Here is a 23,703-nt window from a genome sequence, read left to right on the forward strand (position 1 = left end):
TAGATTTATTAGCGACCCAGATATATTATGCTCATCTCTGTGATTTTATTACTCTGTTCCTTTAACTAGAATATTAGCTTCAGACCCCTTCACTAACTCAAATACAAAACCGTTTTCAAGTCTCCAGATGCTGGGCAGGCGAATGGTTCTGAGCACTTGCTTTAGAGTCAGAAAGACCGAGACAGGCGTCCCAGCTTGAGACTCACTAGTATATGACTCTGCCTAATCACCATGCTTTGCTTTCTTCATCTGTTAAGGAAGAAAATAATGCCTACCTTATACAGTTGTTTCAGTAATGACATACATAATTATACATGTAAATATTTAACATGGAGGCTAACAGTAAAGCAATGAATATTAGCTACCTTCTTCCTACAATTATTATTGTTAAATATCCAGCCCCAAGATGTATCTCCTCCATGAACCTTCATTTAAGACCTCTGCCCATCACAAATGCCCTTTCTTTGAACTGCTAGAGCCAATTCTTTCTCATATCTTATAGTACCCAATGGTCTTATTCTCTAATTATTGGTATTTATGTCCTGATGTCTGGTCTTCCCAACTAGATGAAAGTATCCAGGTATCATATCTTCTCAATTCTCTGTATCCCTCAAAGCACAAGGTTGGACTCATTGTGGATTGCACTCAGCACTTATTATAACTGAAATTTAAAGAACCCCCACACTCTTTATTATGACTAGTATTCAGATATCTGGACCCACAGGTAAGAACCACTCAGGAGCTGTTGGAAACTATGAATCTTCCCCTTTGGGATAGCCCCACAAAATTCTCAGGGGCTTTCTCAACTTCCACTCATGATGAATGGAGAGCCTGACACAAGTCTCTCATAAGTCTCACATAAGTGAGACACAAGTCTAGCTTCTTCAGGGCCAGAAAGTTCCTCTTCATGTAGCTGTGCTCAGAGAGCCTTATAACTGAGAAATGGTATCTCCTGCCAACCTTCTTCCCTCAAATGATCTGATGTCATTTCCAGGCTGTACAGTGGCCTCATCAGCAAAGGAAGAATAAAGCCAACAGTTGGCTGTGTCACACAGCTCGAATTTAATTCACTTATTGGGGAGCATCACAGGCTGCCAATAGCTGAGAATTCCTCCCTTCAAGAGAATGAATTAAGCAAATCTAGAAAAATTTTGACAGTTTTCCAGTCATCCAATAAGATCTGCGACTGTACCAAAGACCCTGGTTCTCAGCATGTGGAGACAGTTTATGGTTCCTATGCCTGGAATGTTTCCCCCACCCCTTTAACTGGTTTATTCCTTAGTTGCCTTCAGGTGTTGGATTAACTGTTCCTCCCTTCAAGGAGCCAGGGATCTGGTTAGAACACCCTGGTCACCTTTTCTTCTCTGTTGCCCTCAACACAACTGTACTTAAGGAACTGTATGTGTGTCCCAGGCCCGTCTTCCTCTGTGGAAGGTAAGATCCAGGTGTGTAGAAATTGAAGACTGTCTTATTCACTGCTGTAACCCCAGGGTTTAACAGAGGGCCTGGCCCCAAGAAAGTGCACACAAATATTTATTTATGTTGAGGGATAAATAAAACAGTGAGTTGAAGGGTTTTGCTGACCTGGCTTTAGGTGCTTTACCAATGATCCCACTTTTACAACTGTTCCTGAAGCTTCATGCCCCAGCACCATTGGCTTCTTCACAATAAAATCCCCAATTCGACCATGCTGCCAGTAGTGGACATCTGAGCCGCAGATTCCAACGGAATGCATCCTCAGCAGCACTTCTGATAAAAGGAAGGAGAAAACAAGTGAGGGAATGAACCATCCTCCCTGCAGCCTGAGGCACCACCATACTTCCCCTCTGGACAGGAAGAGGGTTTGATTTCAAAGGCCAGATACAACCACAGAGGGAAACAAGCTAAACAGCAACACTAATGAAGGCTTACAATCCAGGAAAAGCTTCCACAGAGCAAAATAACTGCTTTTGAGGGTTAATGCTATGTGTCAGCTCAGCAAGGCTGTGGTGCCCAGCTGTTTGGTCAAACAGAAGATGTTGCCGTGAGGCTATTTTTTAGATGTAATTAACATTGGAGTCTACTGACTCAATAAGTAAATTGTAAAAAGTAAAGCAGATTACTCCACCTAATGTGGGCGGTCCTCATCCAATCAGTTGAGGGCCCTAGGAGAAGATTGAGATTTCCTGAAGAAGGAATTCCCCAAGACTGAAACATCAACTTTGACCTGAATTTTCAGCATGCTGGTCAGCCCTACAAATTTCAGATTTGCCAGTCCTCACAATCACATGAGCCAATGAAGATAAATCTCTTCCAGCCCTCTCTCCACATACATATATAATAAACCTATATATAAACAAATCTATATGCTCAATCTCTCTTTCTCCTCTCTCTTTCTTGGTTCTGCTTCTCTGGAGAACTCTAATCCACTGCACAAATAAGATATTATTAATGGGAAGAAATGTATCAACCATGTAAGGGAAAAACTGTTTTCTAGGAGAGAGCTGTTTCCAGACAATATGCTACGCCTGAATCTTACCAATTCCTGAGAGGAAGGCTGGCAAAATCTAGGCTTGGCAACACTTTGTGAGCTATCTGGCTGTGTTCTGCATGCCTGTTGTTCTGTTTAAAAGTGCAGATTTAATTTAAACCACCCAGAGATTTCAACTGGTATTTCCCCTTCGCAGGTTTGAATAAAGTGAGATGTGTTGGTATTGTTGTTGTCAGTTTTCCAAATTGAAAATAATGATGCTACTGAGCCCCTCTGCAAAACAAACACGAAAGGATTACTGGCCCAGTCTGACTAAGGTGAGCACGTTGCAAGTATCTTTGCAAGTATCTCCCTGAGAAAAAGCTCTGCCTTAGAAAGACAAAGAGACCTAAAGCTCTGCTATGCATGCAGGTGTTGCACACCCTGCCTTTGCCACACATCACGGGTGATCCACAGGTGTGGTTCTGTAGAATCTTCTCTGTCCTTCTCAGGGTGAATACTGAGATCAAAGGTAGAGAAAATGATCTCAGAGTTTCCTCTCTACCAATTTATAATAAGAGATTAAATTTCACTTGCTAGAAACGCTAGCTGAAATTTATTATTTCCCCATCCAATCAAGGGCAGCAAGAGACGAGAAAGAAAAAGCAGAATGTTGTATCAGAGAAACAGTACCAGGGTCCTTTGGGTCCAAGACAGCCCTTGTTTGGCTGCTTCTAGAATCCATACTAACTTTTCAGGACACAGTGAGGTGCTCTTTCATGTCTCTGAGACACCATATCTTGGTGAAAACACTTAAGCCCTAAATATACATTACGTGTTAAACACTGATAGAAACAGCTATTGTCTATATTCTTATCACTATAAATCAACAATGCAGCTGACCTTTGAGTAGCAAAGCTCTTGAGATTCCAGGAAAGTTGCCTTCAATCTGATGTTGACACGGAAGCTACAGCTCCGGGGAAAGGTGGGAAAGCACATCCCCAACTCAAGGACAGAAAGGAGACCTGAGTGGCTGGGTGCTGGGATGAGCTATCTATAGACACTCTCCCCCTTGTTCTCAGCCTCACCACAGAGTCCTGCACATTATGAAGTGGGACTCAGGGGACGAGAGGGATTGAAAAACTGTCAGCAGGTATCTTGCCCACGCCAACAGGGCGGCATGACTTCCCCAGGTACAGACACCACTCAAGGAAATGTGCATGTCAGCTGGGCCTCACAGGCTCACCTGGTGAGAGGCCGGAAGACTGGAACAAAGGTGGCAGGAACCCTGCCCCAGAGTACTCACCCGCTGTCTGTGCTTTGACGGTGGGGTGTTGCTCCATACAGCTCCTCCCACCCCCACTGGACAGAAAGTCCTAGTCTTCTTCCAATGACGCTCTCTTTTCTAACTAAGAGATTAAGTTCTGTGGACTTCCTCATTTTCCAAACTGGGGTAAGGGTTAGGGTTAGGACAAGATTTGGCCACCCAAGCGGCAGCTTATATAGAGAGAGTAACTAACCTACCTCTATTGTTAGGTCAAACAAGGAACAACTCTGCCTTTTCGTCCAGAAATTGAAGACATTTAATGTCAAAAACTCTGGGACAAGTCAGCAGTCTGATGTGGTAACTCTTCTGGGTCTATCACTGTTTTTATTTCATGTAGGAGTCAAGTTGAACCTATCCAGTCATGCTGTGAATAACAGACTGGGTTTACAGCCTAACAAAAACACAGTTTTTAATTGGAGGTAAAGTAATAAACAGAAGGAAAAGGGGGGTAAGGGAGCAATGCACAGGTGTCTCCAGGGTAAATAATAAGAAGTAAGTCAAGTGTCCCAAGGACCTACCATTTGGTCCTGGTTCAGGGATCGGATAGTTCTCCTAAAGGAAATAAAATACAAAAACTATTTAGTATGCACAATAACTTTCCCTTATGAACATTTTCAACTTTTTTTTTAAGTAGGCTTCACACTCACTGCAGAGCCCAACATGAGGCTTGAACTCATGACCCTGAGATCAAGACCTGAACCGAAATCAAGAGTTGGACACTTAACTGGCTAAGCCACCCAGGTGCCCCTCAACTATTTAATTAATGTGGAGTTTCATTCAAATGCTTCTTCTAAGAATTAACACAGGTTCAGACCACACTGCTACCGGGTGAATGCCTGAGGGGACACACTAGATAGTGCTGACTCTAACTGCTGACCTCACCCCACCCACGGATGCAATTTACCCCGGACTAATAAAAAGTATATATGCTCCCCTAGGCAGAAAGGATGTTTGGGCTGTCTTCCTATCAGATCCTGCCCTCCTCAAAAACCACATTCTTAAGATACAGATTTGTTTGGTCTGGGAAACTCTTATAGGGAAAGGATAGGGTATGTGGTAATTCTATGTGAGGGTTTTGATCTCTACTCATACCTTTACATCAGCACACGGACCATTGCTTGGTCCTCTCTTCTGAAACCTCCCATGTGGACTTTCAGATGCCCTTTGGGAACACACAGGACCTGCATTTTGACTACTCTCCAGGTTCAACAAGCAATCTAGGGCATCTGGGTGGCTCAGTTGCTTGAGCATTTGATTTCGGCTCAGGTCACGGTCTCATGGTTTGTGAGTTGGAGCCCTGAATTAGGTGAGCTTGTGCCCTGCCTCTGGTGAGCCTAGCTTCTCTCTCCATCTCCCTCTCTGCGCCTCACTCATCTGCACTCTCTCTCTCTCTCAAAAACAAAAAAAAAACCAAAAAACAAAAAACAAAACCAATCTGAGCTATTCTGGCATTCACAGCTATTATTATTATTATTATTATTATTATTATTAACATTAACCAACATTTCTTCCCATTGCTAACTAGCTAGGAAATTCCTGGTGACAAGAAGGAAGGACAATGAGTGGCTAAATCCAAGTGTTCATTTTATGAAGTCTTTGAAGGCAGCCAAGAAGAGGAAGGAATGTAAAATGTTCACTGTAACAACTATGTGCCAGACAACATTCTGGCTTCACACACATCATGGCACATGGCCCACAGTTTGCAGATGAGAAACCTGAGGCTGGGAAGTTAAATAACTTGGCCAAAGCCATACCACCACAGAGTGGATAAACCAGGACTAAACCTGATTCCCCAACTGCCTCACTGCATCCCACACTGCACTCCAGGGGTAGAAGATGCCTTTTCTCCTTCCAGGGTGATGCAAGAAGCAGCCAGACAGGTGATGACAATGTTGGGGCTGGGCCCCATGCACAGTGCTCTGTCTGGGAGGGGCACTGCTCAAAGCTTGCCCCCTTCAGAAAGCCTCCCCCAGATGCTTTAATAGGGTAGCAGTAAATGACACCCGAGCTATTTTGCTAACAAAATAACCTCAATGCCAAAGACCATGCCTTCAATCTCTTCAGTCACCAGGTACAGTGTACTGCCTCAAACATGGAGGGGAGGGAGAGAGGTTTGTTCTTGTTATGTAACCACTGTCCATGACGGACACCAAGGAAGGTCTGTGGTTCTCACTCAACTCAGATTACCAACCTTTCTGTTGAAATAGCTTGATGCTAATTTGAATTCCTTGTCCCCAGTGGAACCAAGTCCAAAGAGACAATTGCTAATGCTGATTAGCTAACATTGACCAACTTTTTTCTACCAGGTCCTGTGCTAAGTGCTGCACATGCATCACCTCGGTTCATCCTCACAGTGATGTGCCCATGGCAGCACTATGATAAAATTGGTGGAACTATATCCAAAGCAGCTTGATGTGGGGAAAACACTTCTCAAGGCAGTTTTTCATCTCTTGATAACTTAAACTGGCTACCTGTGAAAGGAAGGAAGGAAGGAGGGTGGGGAGAGGGAGTCCATTTAAAAATGGGCAATTCAGGAGAGCTGGCTGTCACCAAAACCTCTCAGAGTTGCAAGTCCCATCTCTGACATTATACATCAGGGATTACCACATAAAGTTCTGTTTCTCTTATACTGGGTGAGATTTTAAACTGCAGGTTAATTGAAACTAAGGAGTAAGGCCTTTATTTCAAACATGGAACAGCACCCCATCCTCCCCGGTAAAGGCACTGTTAGGCAACTTCTCAAGAAACAAGAGATAAATCCACAGCATATTCTTCATATCCTTACCTCCAACCAGGCCAGCCCTGAATACCCATTTAGGGGTGGAGAGGGGTAAGAATCAAGCTCAAAGCCAACAGTTGGCCCTGAGTCACTAGAGATTACCACTGTAAACATATGCTGGAGGTTAACAGAGCTGACCAACTTTGGCCGTCCCACCCCCACAGAGCTGCAGTGACTTTCAGAGACACTAGAGGGCGCTGTGCTGACAGCATGGTTTTTCCTTGGTAGCAGATCACACATTGTGGAGAACTTAAATACCTCTCCTTGCAAACCAACTTTTTTTTCATTCTCATTCTTGCTGACTCTAACCACTCTTACAATTCAGCTTGACTCCTGACTCCCCTCTCTGCAGGAGACATGCCACAGAAGCACAAGACCATGTTAAGATCAGTCCCTAAGTCTGTAAATGTTATCCTAAGCATGGCTGCAGAGCTCGTGTTGTAGAAAGTTATCACAACGGGGTCACTGAAAAAACTTTGCTTTTCGTTTGTGGTTCCTTGGTATGACGCTGGCCACAGTCCTCTGTTTACTTAATCTCCTTTTTCTGTCTCAGATTTCGGTGAAGATATTCTTTTGTTCACCCATTTCTTAGCCCGTCTGAGATCCCTCAACTTCCCCTTTTATCCTCATCGCCCTTCCATTCCCCCAAAGTTTTGTTATCATGCATATTCAAGCTTTCCTAAACACTATTTCTTACCTTTCTGGGAGTAACAGTAAACAAAGGGATAAGGAGGAGTTAACTTTTTTCCAGCATTTTTCACAAGTCAGAAATGCATCACAGACATCCTTCCATCCCCTCCAGGTCTCCTCCCACCTCCTGGAATAAGTCATGGAAGTACTTCATGAAGAACTCTGTGGGGGAGCGCTGGGGTGGCTCAGTTGCTTCAGCCTCCTTTGGCTCAGGTCATGATCTCACCGTTCATGAGTTCAAGCCCCATGTGGGGCTCTGTGCTGACAGCTCAGACCCTGGAGCCTGCCCCCCTCTCTCTCTCTCTCTCTCTCTCTCTGTCCCTCCACACCCCCCCCCACACTCACACTCTGTGTGTGTGTGTCTCTCTCTCTCTCTCTCAAAAATAAATATTTAAAAATAGAAAAAAAAAAAAAAAAGAACTCTGTGGGAACATGGAATCCTCCCAGGTGTCTCTTGTATCCTAAATGCTATCTTGTATTTCCTAAATATACTTTCTCAAGTTAGCCTAAATATTTCTCTCCCAAATATATCCTCATAGCCCCTTATCTTCTACTTCCACCTGCACATCTGAGTTCATATACCCTCAGTACATCTTGCTTGGGTTGCAGAAACAGCCTCGACATGAGGAGAAATCAAGGGAAGATGCCTTCTCCCTCCGGCAGCTGACCTGTGTGGAGCAGGGGTGAAGCACTCAGACTCTGGAACAACATGTCTGTGTGCAAACTGAGGCTCCCCTCCACCAGCTGCATGACCTCGGGGCAGTTACATAACCTCTTTGTGCCTTCAATTTCCTCCTCTGTATAATGAGGATATTCAGAAAATAGAGTGCCTGGCTCATAGTAAATAAGTTAGGTCTTATTACAAAAGAAATAGAATCAAAGTTATTTTTTCTATAATTAATTCACAGTATGGTTGAACCAGCTCTGGACAGCCTTGTCCTTTTCCTTCTGAAAAGGGTTACTTCTTAAATTTGTTTTGGGGAGGAGTTGTTATTTCCCTTGTTTGTCACATCAGTATTAAGAGACTTGAACTGCTTTTCTTAAAAGGCTGGAATTTGGGAGAAAGTGATATAGGATTCCAGCCTAGTGTTTTAAGCCTGATTCTACCAGTTGTGGGAAGGTGTTGGCCAACCTCCCTGCCTTAGACTGAGGGCTTAGAGGCTGGCCTCACCCCAGGTCCTCAAAGCCCACATTGGCCTCCCACCCCCATCTGTACCCAGACAACCTGTTGTCTGGCTGCCCTGCACAGACACAGCAGGAGAGAGCAGAAGACCTTATTTTGGCTTCCCTCCCTCCTCAATTTTCCTCTTCCCTTGAGCATGTTTTGAGCGTGGGAGGAAAATCCAAACATTTCCTAATTAGGCATTTTGTCATAAACGGCTTTGTTCTAGGGGCGCCTGGGTGGCTCAGTCAGTTAAGCAGCCAACCTCAGATCAGGTCATGAATTCACGGTTCACAAGTTTGAGCCCTGCGCCCGGCTCTGTGCTGCCAGCTCAGGGCCTGGAGCCTGCTTCAAATTCTGTATCTCCCTCTTTCTCTGCCCCTCCCCTGTTTGCGCTATGTCTCTCAAAAATAAACATTAAAAAAAAAAAAAAAAAAAAAAAAAAAAGACTTTGTTCTAGCTGCATTAGGCCTGGCAAACTTGGGGTCAAAGTAGAAGGGTTGAACACTCTCCCAAAGTCCACGGAGCCACTCTCCGGCCCAAGCCCTCAGGGCTCCAACCAGTCTTCTTCTGCTAACAATCTTTATAAAATGCAAATCAATTTAAAGTGCCCAGTGGCCCTGTAAAATCCTAAACTCTCTATGTTCTGGCCACCATGTTCTCAGCAAGCCTCTGCAATTCCCAGCACACCCTTGCAGCAGAGCCTGCTTTGGATCCTGTCTCCCTCTCTCTCTGCCCCTCCCCAACTCTTGTACACATGGTCTCTCCAAAAATAAGCATTACAAAAATAATTAAAAAACACTGAAAAAAATAACATTAAGCTGAATATCACTTCACAAAATCTGAACATTTTTCCTCCAGTAATTAGTGTTCTTAATGTCAATCTGATTGAGAAAACTGCCAGCTTTAACAGCCACACTAAAAGATCAAGTGGATGCCAATACTGTGAGTACATATTTCTCCTCCTTAATTTTTGTCATGCAATTTTGAAAGGTAAATTTCCCCCCATACCCATAATTCTAGCTTTTCCCTTCAGAATAGGGCTACTTTTACTACCTCTCTTAGTAGTACTAGGACTTATTACATAAAATGTTCTGATCCTATTTGTGGTATTGTTGACTGCTCCTGCTGCTTGTAGGGGAATGTGTTAGCTTTGTGCCTCTGGACCTCCTGCAGACAAAGGCACTGTCCTTCCTTAGCGGGTGGCAGAGATGGCCAGATTTGCTGGATTTAATTTCCTGTTGTTTATTGGTTTGGGTCTTGTTTTATTGTTAAAATAAATATTAAAATATTAATAATATTTAATATTAAATTATGATATCATTTAATTTAAATAATATTGTTTAATAATATTAAAATAAATATTAATTAAAATATTAAAATAAGGGAAGAGGTATTTCTTTGGGCTATTTGCTACTACCTGATTTTCCCTTTTTCAGAAGGAGTTTTAGTCTATTTTCAGTGCCTCTGACTGATAAATCTAGCTCAGGTGTTAAAGGGTTAAGTAGCCAGCATTTCCCCACTCAGAGTAAACTCCCAGTGTAATCCAGCTGATACTTGAAGCCTATCAGGGCCCTTTAAAGTGATCTTATAGATACTAGGTCTGTCAGCTGATGGCAAAAATAACCAGGGAAAAAGACATTGTGCTCAGGACCACTGGAGGTGCCAGTGTTGATGCCCCCGCATTAAATAATCCCCTTGTCCTTACCCACAAATCTTAACAGTAAAGTACATATGCAAGGATGGGATATTTTCAATGTGTTATATTACAGTCATAGAATTATTTTACTTTAAAAATAATTATTACAGGGGTGCCGGGGTCAGTTAAGCAGTAGACTCTCAATTTTGGCTCATAATTTCACAGTGTGAGATTGAGCCCCCTATTGGGATCCCCACTGGGCATGCAGTCAGTTTAAGAGTCTCTCTCAAAAAAAAAAGTCTCTCTCTCCCTCTCCTCCTGTCCCACCTCATAAATAAATAAATAAATAAATAAATAAATAAATAAATAAAATTTGTACAGATTCAAATCAAATCTTTTGATCTAGGGTATAACACATTTCCTCAAAGTGCAAAAACTCATCTTCATTGGGCCTGATTAATGTTTAATTAAGCTCCATGCTGGTACATTTCCTCTGCCCTTTATAATTAAACATCAACCCATCATTCTAAAATGACTATTTTCCCTTTAACTTGTTCTTTCCTCCAGAGGAAAATGTCATCCCAAAATTTATCTCTTTGGAATAAGAATTATTTTAGGCTGATTATTTTTAACAAACAGCTGAATAGGAAAATATCTGAAAACTATGTAAATTTTTTTTTAATTTTTTTTTTAACGTTTATTTATTTTTGAGACAGAGAGAGACAGAGCATGAACGGGGGAGGGGCAGAGAGAGAGGGAGACACAGAATGGGAAGCAGGCTCCAGGCTCTGAGCCATCAGCCCAGAGCCCGAGGCGGGGCTTGCACTCACGGACCGGACCGTGAGATCGTGACCTGAGCTGAAGTCGGATGCTTAACCGACTGAGCCACCCAGGCGCCCCATGAAAACTATGTAAATTCTGTAAGATATTTATGCAGACAAGGAAAATCTCCATTTGTAAGGGTGTCTCCCTCTCTGTTCCAGGAAAAGGATAACTATCTCTCTAGATAGTTTTCTAGGAAGAAGGCACAGATTTAAATTTGCATAACAACCTTACCCTTGTTTACTGTGCTTTTTCCTGAAACCTCCCATAACTGGTTTCCCTCACTCTAAGAAGACCTTTTGTCTTTAGCTGGAAATGGTATTTAAGATGGTGGCTTAGGCCATTTCTGGAAATTATTCAGTTTTCCTGATATCTCCCATGCATATAGGAGGTACAGTTATAAAATTTGTTTACTGGGGCACCTGAGTGGCTCAGTCGGTTGAGCGTCTGACTTTGGCTCAGGTCATGATCTCACAGCTCACGGGTTCGAGCCCCTGGTCGGGCTCTGTGCTGACAGCCTGGAGCCTGCTTCGGATTCTGTTTGTCTCTCTCTCTGCCCCTAACCCCCTCGCATTCTGTCTCTGCCTCTCTCAAAAATAAATAATCATTTAAAAAAATTTTTTAAAAACAACTTGTTTAGTTTTCTCTTGTTAGTCTGTCTTTTAGGGGCACCTGGGTGACTTAGTTGGTTAGCATCTTGGCTTGCGGACTTTGGCTCAGGTCATGATCCGTGAGCTGGAGTCCTGCATCAGATGCTCTGCAGTCAGCCCAGAGCTTGCTTTGGATCCGGCCTAACCTCTCTGCCCCTCCCCCACTCTCGTGTGTGTGTGTGTGTGTGTGTGTGTGTGTGTGTGTGTGCGCGCGCGCGCGCGCGCGCGCGCGCGTCCGCCCTAAAAATGAATAAACTTAAAAAAATAATACATTTAAAAAAATCTGTCTTTTATTACAAGGGGTCTCGGCCAATAACCTAGAAGCATAGGAAGAAAATTACTTTTCCTCCCCTACATGGTAAAACAAAAATCTGACTATCCCCTATCCCAAACCCACTGTTCAGCTTCCTGGATGTGGGGGCTGGGTTGTTCCATTCTCCCTGGCCAGATGCTGGTGCCTGAAATCTGGCAGAGCTGTCAGGGGTAAGGCAGATAAAGTGGACGCGCAGTGGACTTTCCTGATGCAATACGGACCTAGTACTACGTCTATTATTGATGCAACACCTACAGAAACTGATGGGAGAATTTACAAATATTTACAACATTTGACATTGCCCCAACATCAAAATGCAGCAATACAAGCATGTCAGTTCACAGCTAAAAATATAAAATTGGTGCTTCATTCGGGATAGTTTGTGAAGCAATGCATGAAAGCACCCAGCGTATGCCTGGGATATAGTAGGCACTCAACATGCTCTCTCTTTGTTTCCCTTACCTTTCAAGTGAAACCTAGAGCATTAAAAAAGAAAAAAAAGAAAAAAAAAAGCCTCCCTCTTCCCCCCACCAAAAACAGCTTCTGTGGAAAAAACTAATCTGACTGTTTTATATCTCAACTTCATGAACTAGTAACTCAAAGAGAATTCATTTCCCAATCCAAAGCAACTTCTGGATTTCTCAAGACTGACCAGAGAGACACAAAGTAATTTGACTGGTAAATACAGATGGATATAAGATTATCTCCTGGGCCCACATGTATTATAATTTGGCTAAAAATTGTCCACATAGCACAAAAAGAAAAAAAGATTGTCCGTACATTTGTAGGTGTTGGTCTCATCTCTTTTTATGCTGAGATGTGTAGGGCATCTGATGCAGGACTCGAGCTCCATAAGGCTGGGTCTTTTATAGCACCATCTCACTGTAATGGTCCTGCCCCAAGGTGGGCCATTTTCGCATATGTGGGATTATTTTGAGCTGAAGGGAATTGAGATCCTGTGGGCTCAGGAGAAACGTTTGCCCCTCTCTTAACTACAAAGAACAATCTAAATTGGAGACTCTTGGGTGCCTGGGTGGCTCAGTTGTTGAGCATCAGACTCTGGCTCAGATCATGATCTCAGGGTTCGTGGATTAGATCCCCACATCGGGCTCTCTGCTGTCAGTGAGGAGCATCCTCTGCCCCCCTCTCTCTGCCCCTCCCCAGCTCGAGGTCTCTCAAAAATAAACATTAAAATAAATAAATAAATAAATAAATAAATAAATAAATAAATAAATAAATAAATTAGAGGGTCTTTACAGAGTAAGGGCTATCTACTACCAGAGATAAACTTTATCTGAGTTATCTATCTATAGGGCAGGGCAAACATTTATTTACCAAACATTTACTTTTTCATTTTTCTGTGAATTACATTCATTCCCTTTGAAGTCCCAAGCCCCTATCCCCTTTCTCCTTGGTTCAGAATGACACATATACCTCATTTTGCCTGACTGTCTTTGGAGTTTCCATTGTCTGTATGGATTCTCTGGACACATGCTATTAAATTTTATTTTCTCCTGTTAATCTGTCTTGTGTCAATTTGATTCTTAGTCCAGCTAGGACCTTTGAGGAGACAAGAATTCTTGCTCCCTGACATCATCTAGTCCCCACACACCCCAGAGATGAGAACTACTGTCATCCCCATTATACAGATGGGAAACTGAAGCAGAAAGTAATTTGGCGAGTCACACAACTATAAACAGCAGAGCTGGCACTAAATCCCACTCTGGGCCTCAACCTGGCTCGTGACCTTATTACTGTTTCCTTTTTAAGAGGACCTCAGTGAGCTGACACTTTTCGCTGACAGGCTGTTTGCCTCTTTATGCATCAGCTTGGCTGCCTCTCCCCTTGCTCCCTTCTCTATTTAAAATAGGGAGGGAAAAGTCAGTCTTTTTTTGTTACCTCACATTTTTGTTTTTCTCATTATAAATGAAAACCACCAGTCAGTGTCTGTGTGTGTGTGTGTGTGTGTGTGTGTGTGTGTGTGTGTGTTTAGGTGCACATACTTTCTCTCTCTCTCTCTCTCTCTCTCTCTCTCTCTGATTTACCACGCAACTTACAAAATGCCTGGAGCCCAGGCACCATGGAGGCCTGAATCCCCAGGTCAGGGAGCACTGAAGCTGCCTTGGCCTTTCCCTTGCTGTGGTTGAGGTCATCACTAGCTACATAACAGGCAAGGAATTTAATTTTTCCTTCCCTGGGGCCACAGCATCAAGAAAGAAGAGGGAATCCAGCCTTCTCCATAAGCAGGAAAATGGCTAAGTGTTCTGTTTCCTTCCCAGCAGGTGGAAGATGGCAGGAGTTTCAAGTGGCCCAGGTTAAATTTCCCCCACAGAAGCCCAGCCATGGCTGCTGGCTGGTCTCTGGGCTGTCCTGAAGTGGGATGGCAGCACTGGGAAGGGTCGAGCCCTTGCTTCCTGCTTCAGAACGCTTCCAAATCCTGCTACAGATTTTAGAAATTGGCCTCCCCCCAGACAGCTCCCTTCACATGAGTTCCTGAGGCACAGCCCTTTCTATCAGTGGACCCTGAGCCTGGTCGGACAAAATGGCCACAGCCTGCTCTGCCCAGGAACTCTTGGATTTCATTTTGGTTCTCCCACAGAAAGAAAAACTGGTGTTCCCTCCCAAGGTGCCCCAGGACTGTTCCTCCTTGTTGCTTTCTGGTTTACTAACAGTACCAATCCCCAGTCCCAATCTACTTACCTATTCACCTCACAGAAGGGGGTGGAAGAGTAAAGATAGTCTATGGAAGTAGGGGAAGGGGGTCCTTCTCTGGAGGGAGTGGTGAGGGGCCAGGAAGGTCTGTGTTGCATCGCAGGTATCTGAGGCAGCATAGGCATCCCTGGTCACTCTTCTCAGCTGACAGCTTTCTGCCTTTTCCCCTGAGTGTGAGGCTCTCTCCAGGGTAGTGTCCTCCATTTGCTGCTTTCTCACTCTACATGTCCTACTCAGCCTAGGCAAGTTCATCCAGCCACAATTTCCCACTAGGGTGCTACTTTGGGCAAGGCAATAATATTTTGTTGAGCTGGACAGTGCTATATTTGAGAATGAGGGAACTTCGGGTCCCCCTACTTCTCCACCATGTTGACTCCTCCAACAGGACAGTGCTGTTAACTCTATGAAGTCTGCCCCTCAGTTACTGTGACAAACCCTCTCCCCATTCCCAAATGCCTTGTGGGGAGGAGGTGAAGTACTGCCCAGTAGAGAAGCAAATGACTCCTGAACTTACATTTCCAGCCCCCAAAAAATCAACCCTGCACCCCCGATCCCTAAAACCAAGGTAATTTCTCAAAGACACCTTGATGTTGTGTCCTAGAGACATCTTACACTCAAACCTGACCTCAATATTTTACTCTACTCTTTTGTCTAGTAAATGATCCCACCACATCCTACTCTCAAACAAACCTGAGGCCCTCATGAATCCACCCTGAACCATTTTAGTGTAACCACAGGCTACATTCTTTAGCCCATCATGCATTTTCTAGAGCCTTTAGGATATACCCACTCCAACTCATCCCTAATCAAGAGTAGATTCTAAGGCAAAGTTGATTAAAAAATTTTTTAATTAAAAATGATTTTTTTAAAAAAATTTTACAGAGAAAGAGTGCACATGAACAGGGGAGAGGGGTAGAGGGAGAGAAAGAATCTCAAGCAGGCTCCACACTTAGCACATAGTCAGACATGGGGCTCCATCCCAGGACACTGGGATCCTGACCTGAGCTGAAATCAAAAGTCAGATGCTGGGGCACCTGAATGGCTCAGTTGGTTAAGTGTCCTTGGTTAAGTGTCCGACTTCAGCTCAGGTCATGATCTCATGGTCATGTGAGTTTGAACCCCATATTAAACTCTGTGCTGACAGCTCAGAGCCTGGAGCCTGCTTCGGATTTTGTGTCTCCCTTTCTCTGTGTCCCTCCCCCACCCACGCCATCTCTTTCTCAAAAATAAGTAAACATTAAAAAAAATTAAAGAGGGGCGCCTGGGTGGCTCAGGTCATGATCTCGTGGTTCGTATGTTCAAGCCCCACATTGGGCTCTCTGCTGTAGATGTAGAGCCCGCTTGGGATCCTGTCCCCCTTTCTCTCTGCCCCTCCCCCACTTGGTCTCTGTCTCTCTCTCTCAAAAATAAATAAAAAATTTTTTTTTAATTTTAAAGAAAAAAAGTAGGATGCTCAACCAACTGAGCCATCAGTCACTCCTAAGTTTTTAAAAAAATTATTTTTTTTTTATAAAATCAATTTTAAGGTTGGCTTCCCGCTCCCTCCAATCTTCAAGGCTTTGTTCTAGACAGCCGTGACAGAAAGAAGTCATCTGAGCCTGAGCAGTGGGACAGGCTGAGTTTAAGAGTTAAGGCAAAGCAGATCCTGGGGTTGCAATTCTAGTTCTGCTACTTATCAGGTCCAGGACTTAAAGCAGGCCCTGAGCAGACGGAGAATCAGGTCCTGTCCACCTCTCCAGCTTTACCACCCTCCAGTCAGTACATCACACTATTTGCAGGGCCGGTAAACAGAACCTGTAATCTTGTACTCCACATATCTTGGCACTTGCTCTTGCATTTATTTGCCTGAATGACTCCTACTCATCCTTCAAGAACCAGGTCAAGTAGCATCCATCTCCTCTGGGACCTCTCCCCTAGGTCCTAGGTTAAGGACCCCTCCCTGTGAGGTCTTTACTCCGTGCAGCCTCCAGCAAAGCCCTCACGTTGTCTTACTATTAATTTCATCCGTGTTATAGCAATAAACACTAATAGTGTCATTTTAATTCAAGACCTTGGGTGAGACTCCACAGTGAGTGCAGAGAGCACTGGAATGGGAGTCAACCTCTGAGCTCTCATCTGGGCAAGTCTGTCATCCTGGGGACAGTCTTTTTTTTTTTTTTTTAATGTTTATTTGTTTTTCAGAGAGCACAAGTGGGAAGGGGCAGAGAGAGGAGGAGACACAGAATCCAAAGCAGCTCCCAGCTCTGAGCTGTCAGAAGAGCCCGACAAAGGGCTCTTACTCATGGACAAGAGATCATGACCTGAGCCAAAGTTGGACACTTAACCAACTGAGCCACCCAGGCACTGCAGGAATCGCACTTTTCTTCAACTGAGAAGATAGGAGAATTGACTCAGGGCAGGAGTCCTTGGTCTGGGGTCCACAAACCTCTAAAGGTCGATGGAGGGACTTAAAGGAAGTCCATAAAATCTCTGAACTTGCTGCTAAACTCAATCTATTTGAATTCTGTGAGGAGAGAGACCACAGATTCATAAGTAGTCAAGAACTGTTAATCTGGATAATCTCCTGAGTCTCTCCCATCTAGATTGTGGTGCATAGTCTCTTGAGGAAGGAGGTGCCAGGGAGCAGTAGAGATGGCTGGCACCCGTCCCACACACCCACTGCCATCCCAGGCCCATCTGAGATGGAGTTTGTCAAGGGACCCCTGGCATGACCACAGGGCTGATCCTGCAGCTCCCTTAACTTTGGCCCCATGAGCCAGGGAGCAGAGGTAGAAGTATGGTGGACATACCCTTAACGCTCTTAAAGAAACATGGGAGCCAGATCAAAGAGGAAAATGGCTGGAAAGTGAACCAAATGGGGACTAAGGGAGGCAAGGAGGAAAGAACCTTTAGAGACATGGACACTATTCAGATACAGAAGTCTGGCACAGGCACAGGCAACACCATGAGTCCTGGTGACGGAGACCTGTGCTGGAAGGAAAAGGGACAGAAACTGGCACTTTCTGAGTCCCTAGTTAGTGCTGGGTACTCTTGTGATCGTAATAATCCTGCAAAGGATGTGTAATCAGCCCCAGACAAGAGAGATTAAATATGAGTTCCACATCTTTTAAATGTGGCCCTCCTTTCTGCCCTGCACTGTCTGCTCAGAGAAATTCAGAGCATGTCCTACATCAGGCAGCCTCCTGGTACCTCTTTTTAAAAGTGCAATGATTAGAGACTAGACTGCGAATCTGCAGCTGGCAAAGGAGGGAGAAGGCTTCAATCAGTTTGCAACTTTTCTAGGCTCTGGCCACGTGCCGGCCACGGGGCTGGGTTCCGGGAGGCACTGGACAAGAACCTTCCTCTTAGCACCTTACAAACCAGCCATCCCCTCCCCCCAACATGGTAACCAGCTCTGATCTGGGCGGCCAGGACACAGAGGTACAGGCCCAGCGCAGCGCTGGAACTGGCGAGCTGGGACGGCGGCTTGGCCCAGTTCGGAGGCCAGCAGGGCAGGGTCCGGCTAGGCTTCCCACTCCCCTTCCCGTTTTACCAGGCGCAGGTCTCCGGGTCCGTGCACCACCAGAGAGAGGTTCTCGGGCTTGGCCGCCGCCATGTCGCTGTGTCCCTCCCGGGTCGAGGCTGCAGTCTGCAGGACGCGTGGTGATTCTGGTGACAGCCCCGCGAGGGTTGGGGGTAAGGGTTGGGAGGCCCTGGTTGTCAGAAAAGGCGCACGGCCGGCCGGGGCGGGGCTTCCTCGTCTCTGACAACCTGGGCGGGGCTAGCGTGGGTGGGCGGGGCCTTCCTGCTTCCCTCAGGCGCTACCCCGGGGCGCTGGGGGAGGGGGGCCTAAGGAGGGGCCAGAGGAGGGGGTAGGGGAGAGGCGAAGCCGGTCCTCCACAGTCGTCTGCAGGCGCTGCTGTTTATGTCGGCGTCATATCCAAGGGAACATTGCTGTCCTGAAAGTAACCTGCAGAGGCGTCAGCCACCAGACCAATGTCCTCAGACTTGAGCTGCAGAAGAAGGGGGTTCTGCAATGTGGAGCAGATTCTGAAGGCTAGCACTGAGATTCTGATAAGGTGTGTCTCCGTCTTACCTGTCTTACCTCGAGGTGAGGCCTAGGGGTCTGTATTTGTATTAGCATTGGAAATCTTGAAGCTGCAGATAGGGCACGGTCTACACTTTGAGAAACAGGAACTACACTGATGCAACCTTCATGTGGGCCCTGTATCCCCAGCACCCAGCAAAGTGCCCGGTACAAATAAGAATGAACGAATGCGTCAGTCGGTACAAGTAAGAATGAACCAATGGCTCAGTCGGTTAAGCGTCCCACTTCGGCTCAGGTCATGATCTTACGGTTCATGAGTTTGAGCCCTGCCTCGGGCTCTGGGCTGACAGCTCAGAGCCTGGAGCCCGCTTCAGATTCTATGACTTCCTCTGCCCCTCCGCTGCTTGCACTCTGTCTCTCGCATTGTCTCAAAAATAAATAAACATTAAAAAAAAATGAATGAATGAATGAATTGACATACCATCTCATGGGCTCCATGCATCAGAGTGAAGAAGCTATGAAATGGAATCTGCAAACCCTTTTTCTCTTAACTGGCTCTGCTTCTTGTAATAGAAACCGGACTTCTGCGTGCATTCTTCCTTCAGGCTTCTTTTTCCTCAGAAACAATGAAAGTTTACTCCAAGGGGAGAGCTGCCCTCAGGCCTGGCTTAAGTCTGTAAAGGCCCTTCCCTCCTTTGAGAGTAGTGTTCAGGATTTCATTCCCTACAGCTTCTCCCCACACCCAGACATTCTGCTGGATCATTTTATCCCCCCTGGGAGACTTTCCCCAGCACACAGCCCTTGGAGATAACCCTGTGGCACTCACTGCACACTCCACAGATGGGTCACAACCTGTACTTTCCTTCCTCAACCTGTAATCATCCCTTCCCCAAATGCTCTGGAAGGTCACTGAGGGCAAGGCTTTATTTCTTAAAAAAAAAAAAAAAAAAAAGTCTAGCCCATGTTGAGCTCCAGTTGGAAGAGGCGAGACCGGTCTCAAAATGGAGGTAAAACCACCCCCTGGTTGCCCCCAGCTGGACTCTGTCTCTGCCGCGCGGGGCGGGGGGCATGATCCAAAGGAACCAGAGCAGTTGAGAAAACTGTTTATTGGTGGTTTGAGCTTTGAAACTACAAATGATAGTTTATGAGAACGTTTTGAAAAATGGGACACACTTACAGATTGTGTGGTGATGAGAGACCCCCAAACAAAACGTTCCAGGGGTTTTGGTTTTGTGACTTACTCTTGCGTGGAAGAGGTGGATGCAGCCATGTGTGCTTGACCACACAAGGGTGATGGACATGTAGTGGAACCAAAGAGAGATGTTTCTGGAGAGGATTCTGCAAAGCCTGGTGCCCATCTAACTATGACGAAAAATTTCATTGGTGGTATTAAAGAAGATACAGAAGAATACAATTTGAGAGACTGCTTTGAAAAGTATGGCAAGATGGAAACCATAGAAGTTATGGAGGACAGGCAGAGTGGAAAAAAGAGAGGATTTGCTTTTGTAACTTTTGATGATCATGATACAGTTGATAAAATTGTTCAGAAATACCATCACTATTAATGGGCGTAATTGTGAAGTGGAAAAGGCCCTTTCCAAACAAGAAATGCAGTCTGCTGGATCACAAAGAGGTCGTGGAGGTGGATCTGGCAACTTTATGGGAAGTGGAGGAAACTTTGGTGGAAGAGGAGGCTACGGTGGAGGTGGTGGCAGCAGAGGTAGATATGGAGGAGGTGATGGTCGATATAATGGATTTGGAGGTGATGGTGGCAACTGTGGTGGTGGTCCTGGTTATAGTAGCAGAGGAGGCTATGGTGGTGGTGGACCAGGATATGGAAACCAAGGCGGTGGGTATGGTGGTGGTGGTGGAGGATATGATGGTTACAATGAAGGAGGAAATTTTGGAGGTGGTAACTATGGTGGTCGTGGGAACTATAATGATTTTGGAAATTATAGTGGACAACAGCAACCAAGCTGAGGACCCATGAAAGGGGGCAGTTTTGGTGGAAGAAGCTCGGGCAGTCCCTATGGTGGTGGTTATGGATCTGGTGGTGGAAGTGGTGGATATGGTAGCAGAAGGTTCTAAAAATTTTCAGAAGAAAAGGGCTACAGTTCTTAGCAGGAGAGCGAGCAAGGTGTTGTCAGGAAAGCTGACAGGTTACTTTGAGACAGTCGTCCCCAGTGCATTAGAGGAACTGCAAAAATCTGCCACAGAAGGAACGATGCTCCATAATCAGAAAAGTTCCTGCAGCTTAAACAGGAACCCCTTCTTGTTCAGGACTGTCATAGCCACAGTTGGCAAAAAGTGCAGCTATTGATGAAGGCAATGTAGTGTCAATTAGATGTGCATTCCTGAGGTCTTTTATCTGTTGTAGCTTTTTCTTTTTCTTTTCATTACATCAGGTATATTGTCCTGTAAATTGTGGTAGTGGTACCAGGAATAAAAAATGAAGGAATTTTTAACTTTTCAAAAACAAAAATCTATTAAGTGTCTTACTTTTTTTAAATTTTTAAATAGCTTTATTGAAGTATAATTGACATACTGTAAATAGCCAATATTTAAAGTACATACTACAGTAAGTTTTGATATATGTATACATCATGAAGCCATCACCATATTCAAGATAATGAGCATAATGTATCCCCCTCAAAAGTCCTCTCCGCATCCTAAGCAACCATTGTTCTTCTTTCTTCACTACAGATTAGTTTGCATTTTCTAGAATTTTATATAAATAGTATAAAAAGTGGGTATTTTTTAGCCTTTTTTTTTTAATGTTTCTTTATTTTTGAGAGGTGGGGGAGGGGTAGAGACAGCAGGGCCACAGAGGATCCCAAGCGAGCTCTGTGCTGACAGCAGCAAGCCCAACACAGGACTCCATCTCACAAACCATGAGATCATGACCCGAGTTGAAGTCACTCAACTGACTGAGCTACCCAGGCACCCCAAGCTTTTTAGACTTATCACAATTGTTTTGAGATTCATCCAAGTTGTTGGATATATCCAAGTTGCATATATCAATAGTTCATTCCTTTTTATTGGTGATGTGCCACAATGTGTTTATCCATTTACATACTGATGGACATTTGGGTTGTTTCTAGTTTTTTATGATTACAAATATGGTTCCTATGAACATTCATGTACAAGTTTTGATACGGACATATGCTTTCATTTCTTCTAGGTTATCAGGTCGTTGTTACTCTATGATTAGCCATTTGAGGAACGTCTAAACTGTTTTCCAAAGTGATTGAACCACTTTAATTCCCAGCAGCTGTGCAACTGGAGCTGGGAGTCCCAGTTTTTCCAAATCCTCACCAACAGTTGGTGTAGTCAGTTTCTAAAAAATTTTAGATGTTCTAATAGGTGTGTAGTGCATCTCATTGGTTTTTTTTTAATTGAAGTATAATTAGCATAACATACAGTGTTATATTAGTTTCAAGTGTATAGTATAATAATTCAACGATTCTATACATTTCTCAGTGCTCATCACAATAAACGTACTCTTAATCCCCTTCACCTATTTCACCCATCCCCTCCCCCACCTCCCCTCTGGCAACTACTGATTTGTTCTCTATATTTAAGAGTGGGGTTTTTTTTAATCTTTTTTCTTAAAGTCCACCATAAGAGTGAAATCATATGGTATTTGTCTTTGACTGACTTCTTTCACTTAGCATTATACCCTCTAGGCCCATCCATGTTGTTCCAAATGGCAAGATCTCTTTCTTTTTTATGACCGAGTAATATCCATTGTGTGTATATATTTCATATATATATATATATATATATATACACACACATATACATATGTGTGTATATATATATATGTGTGTATATATATATATATGCCACTTCTTTATTCATTCATCTGTTGATGGACATTTGGGTTGCTTCCGTAATTTAATTTAGCTTTTGTAAATAATGCTGCAATAAACATAGGGGTGCCTATATCTTCTCAAATTAATGTTTTTGTTTTCTTTGGATAAGTACCCAGTAGTGGGATTATTGGATCATATGATAATTCTATTTTTAAAATTTTTGAGGAACTTCCATACTGTTTACCACAGTGGCTACACTAACTTGTATTCCCACCAACTGTGCCTGAGGGTTCTTTTTCTGTACATCCTCAGCAATTGTTTTTTCCTCCAGAATACTTGCCAAGACCTCATTTAAAAAAACAGAATCTGGTAAAATGTTTTGGACAGTGTAGGAGCTCAAAAAAAAAAAAAAAAAAGATTTGATGATAAATGTAGACCAATCTCTGGAACCCCAATAATGATAAAAATGGAAGTATGTGTCAGGGGTTGGGGGGGGGGGGGATGGGTAAGGTGTGGCAAAACAATGGGATGGATTTTTGCAAGGGACTGGTAGAGTCACGTTCATTGCTTTGAGACCTATCCCATAAGGCTAGGCTATACTTGACCAGTCCCTCCAGCACTTCCTGCACACAGCTTCTAAGCAGGCTTTGCTTGGAGAGACAGACTAACTCAGGGTTACCTGACTTCACTCGTGAAGCTGAACTTTAAACTAAGCTTTCTCTTCTTGGCTTGTGGAGTTCCTTCAGTCTCCCAAACATGGCTCTCCAGTGGGTGAAGCTGACAATGGAGAAAGCCCTAATGGTTTAATAGCTGAGAGCCACTTGAAGTAGACTCTTACTGACTTTTAAATTAAGTAAACAGAATACCAGAACCAAGGCAGAGGTCTGACAGTAAAATATGACACAATGACCACACTTTGGAGAGGTATTTGTTTTCTTATGAGCAATAACACTTTGCAACTGTCTTGAAGGTTATTGCCTGGAGGTAAAGAGATTTGGAAAGGCAGGAGACAAATCTAGAAATATATTCTAAGACTAAGGCTCTCTATAGAAAACATAAAACAGTGAGTTGATAAAGATTCTTAAGAAACTGGCATTTTTAAAGTAAAAAAGCAAGTGGTTATTATGGCATTTAAACAATTTGGTGTGACATTTCTACATAATTTCCTAACAGAGACTAGCATTCATGATGGTAAGCAATAGACTTTTCTAGGCATTTTAGTGAATAGGGATAAAGTGCTGGCTTTGCCTTTGCTGGTGGCCTGCTTGGCACAGCTTCTCTGGGTCTCTGCCTAACTTTCCCAAACACTTTGAGGGAC

The 23,703-nt window shown here is 44.1% G+C and overlaps 1 protein-coding gene and 1 pseudogene across 1 annotated transcript in view; one reads left to right on the plus strand and one right to left on the minus strand.

Annotated features, from left to right (window-relative positions):
- Positions 1 to 18,281, minus strand: part of SORD (sorbitol dehydrogenase) — a 34,244-nt gene extending 15,963 nt beyond the window's left edge. The window contains exons 1-3 of the mRNA XM_047861340.1: positions 18,076 to 18,281; positions 4,295 to 4,328; positions 1,585 to 1,749 (exon numbers count right to left, since the gene is read on the minus strand). Coding sequence (XP_047717296.1) covers positions 1,585 to 1,749; positions 4,295 to 4,328; positions 18,076 to 18,138 — 262 coding nt within the window. The 5' untranslated portion in view covers positions 18,139 to 18,281. The remainder of the gene's footprint in view (positions 1 to 1,584; positions 1,750 to 4,294; positions 4,329 to 18,075) is intronic.
- A 1,278-nt stretch (positions 18,282 to 19,559) lies between these two features.
- LOC125167337 (heterogeneous nuclear ribonucleoprotein A3-like) lies at positions 19,560 to 21,016 on the plus strand (annotated as a pseudogene).
- Positions 21,017 to 23,703: the final 2,687 nt, after the last annotated feature.

Source organism: Prionailurus viverrinus, chromosome B3, assembly GCF_022837055.1.
Source record: "Prionailurus viverrinus isolate Anna chromosome B3, UM_Priviv_1.0, whole genome shotgun sequence".
In the NCBI taxonomy this organism is placed as follows: Eukaryota; Metazoa; Chordata; class Mammalia; order Carnivora; family Felidae; genus Prionailurus; species Prionailurus viverrinus.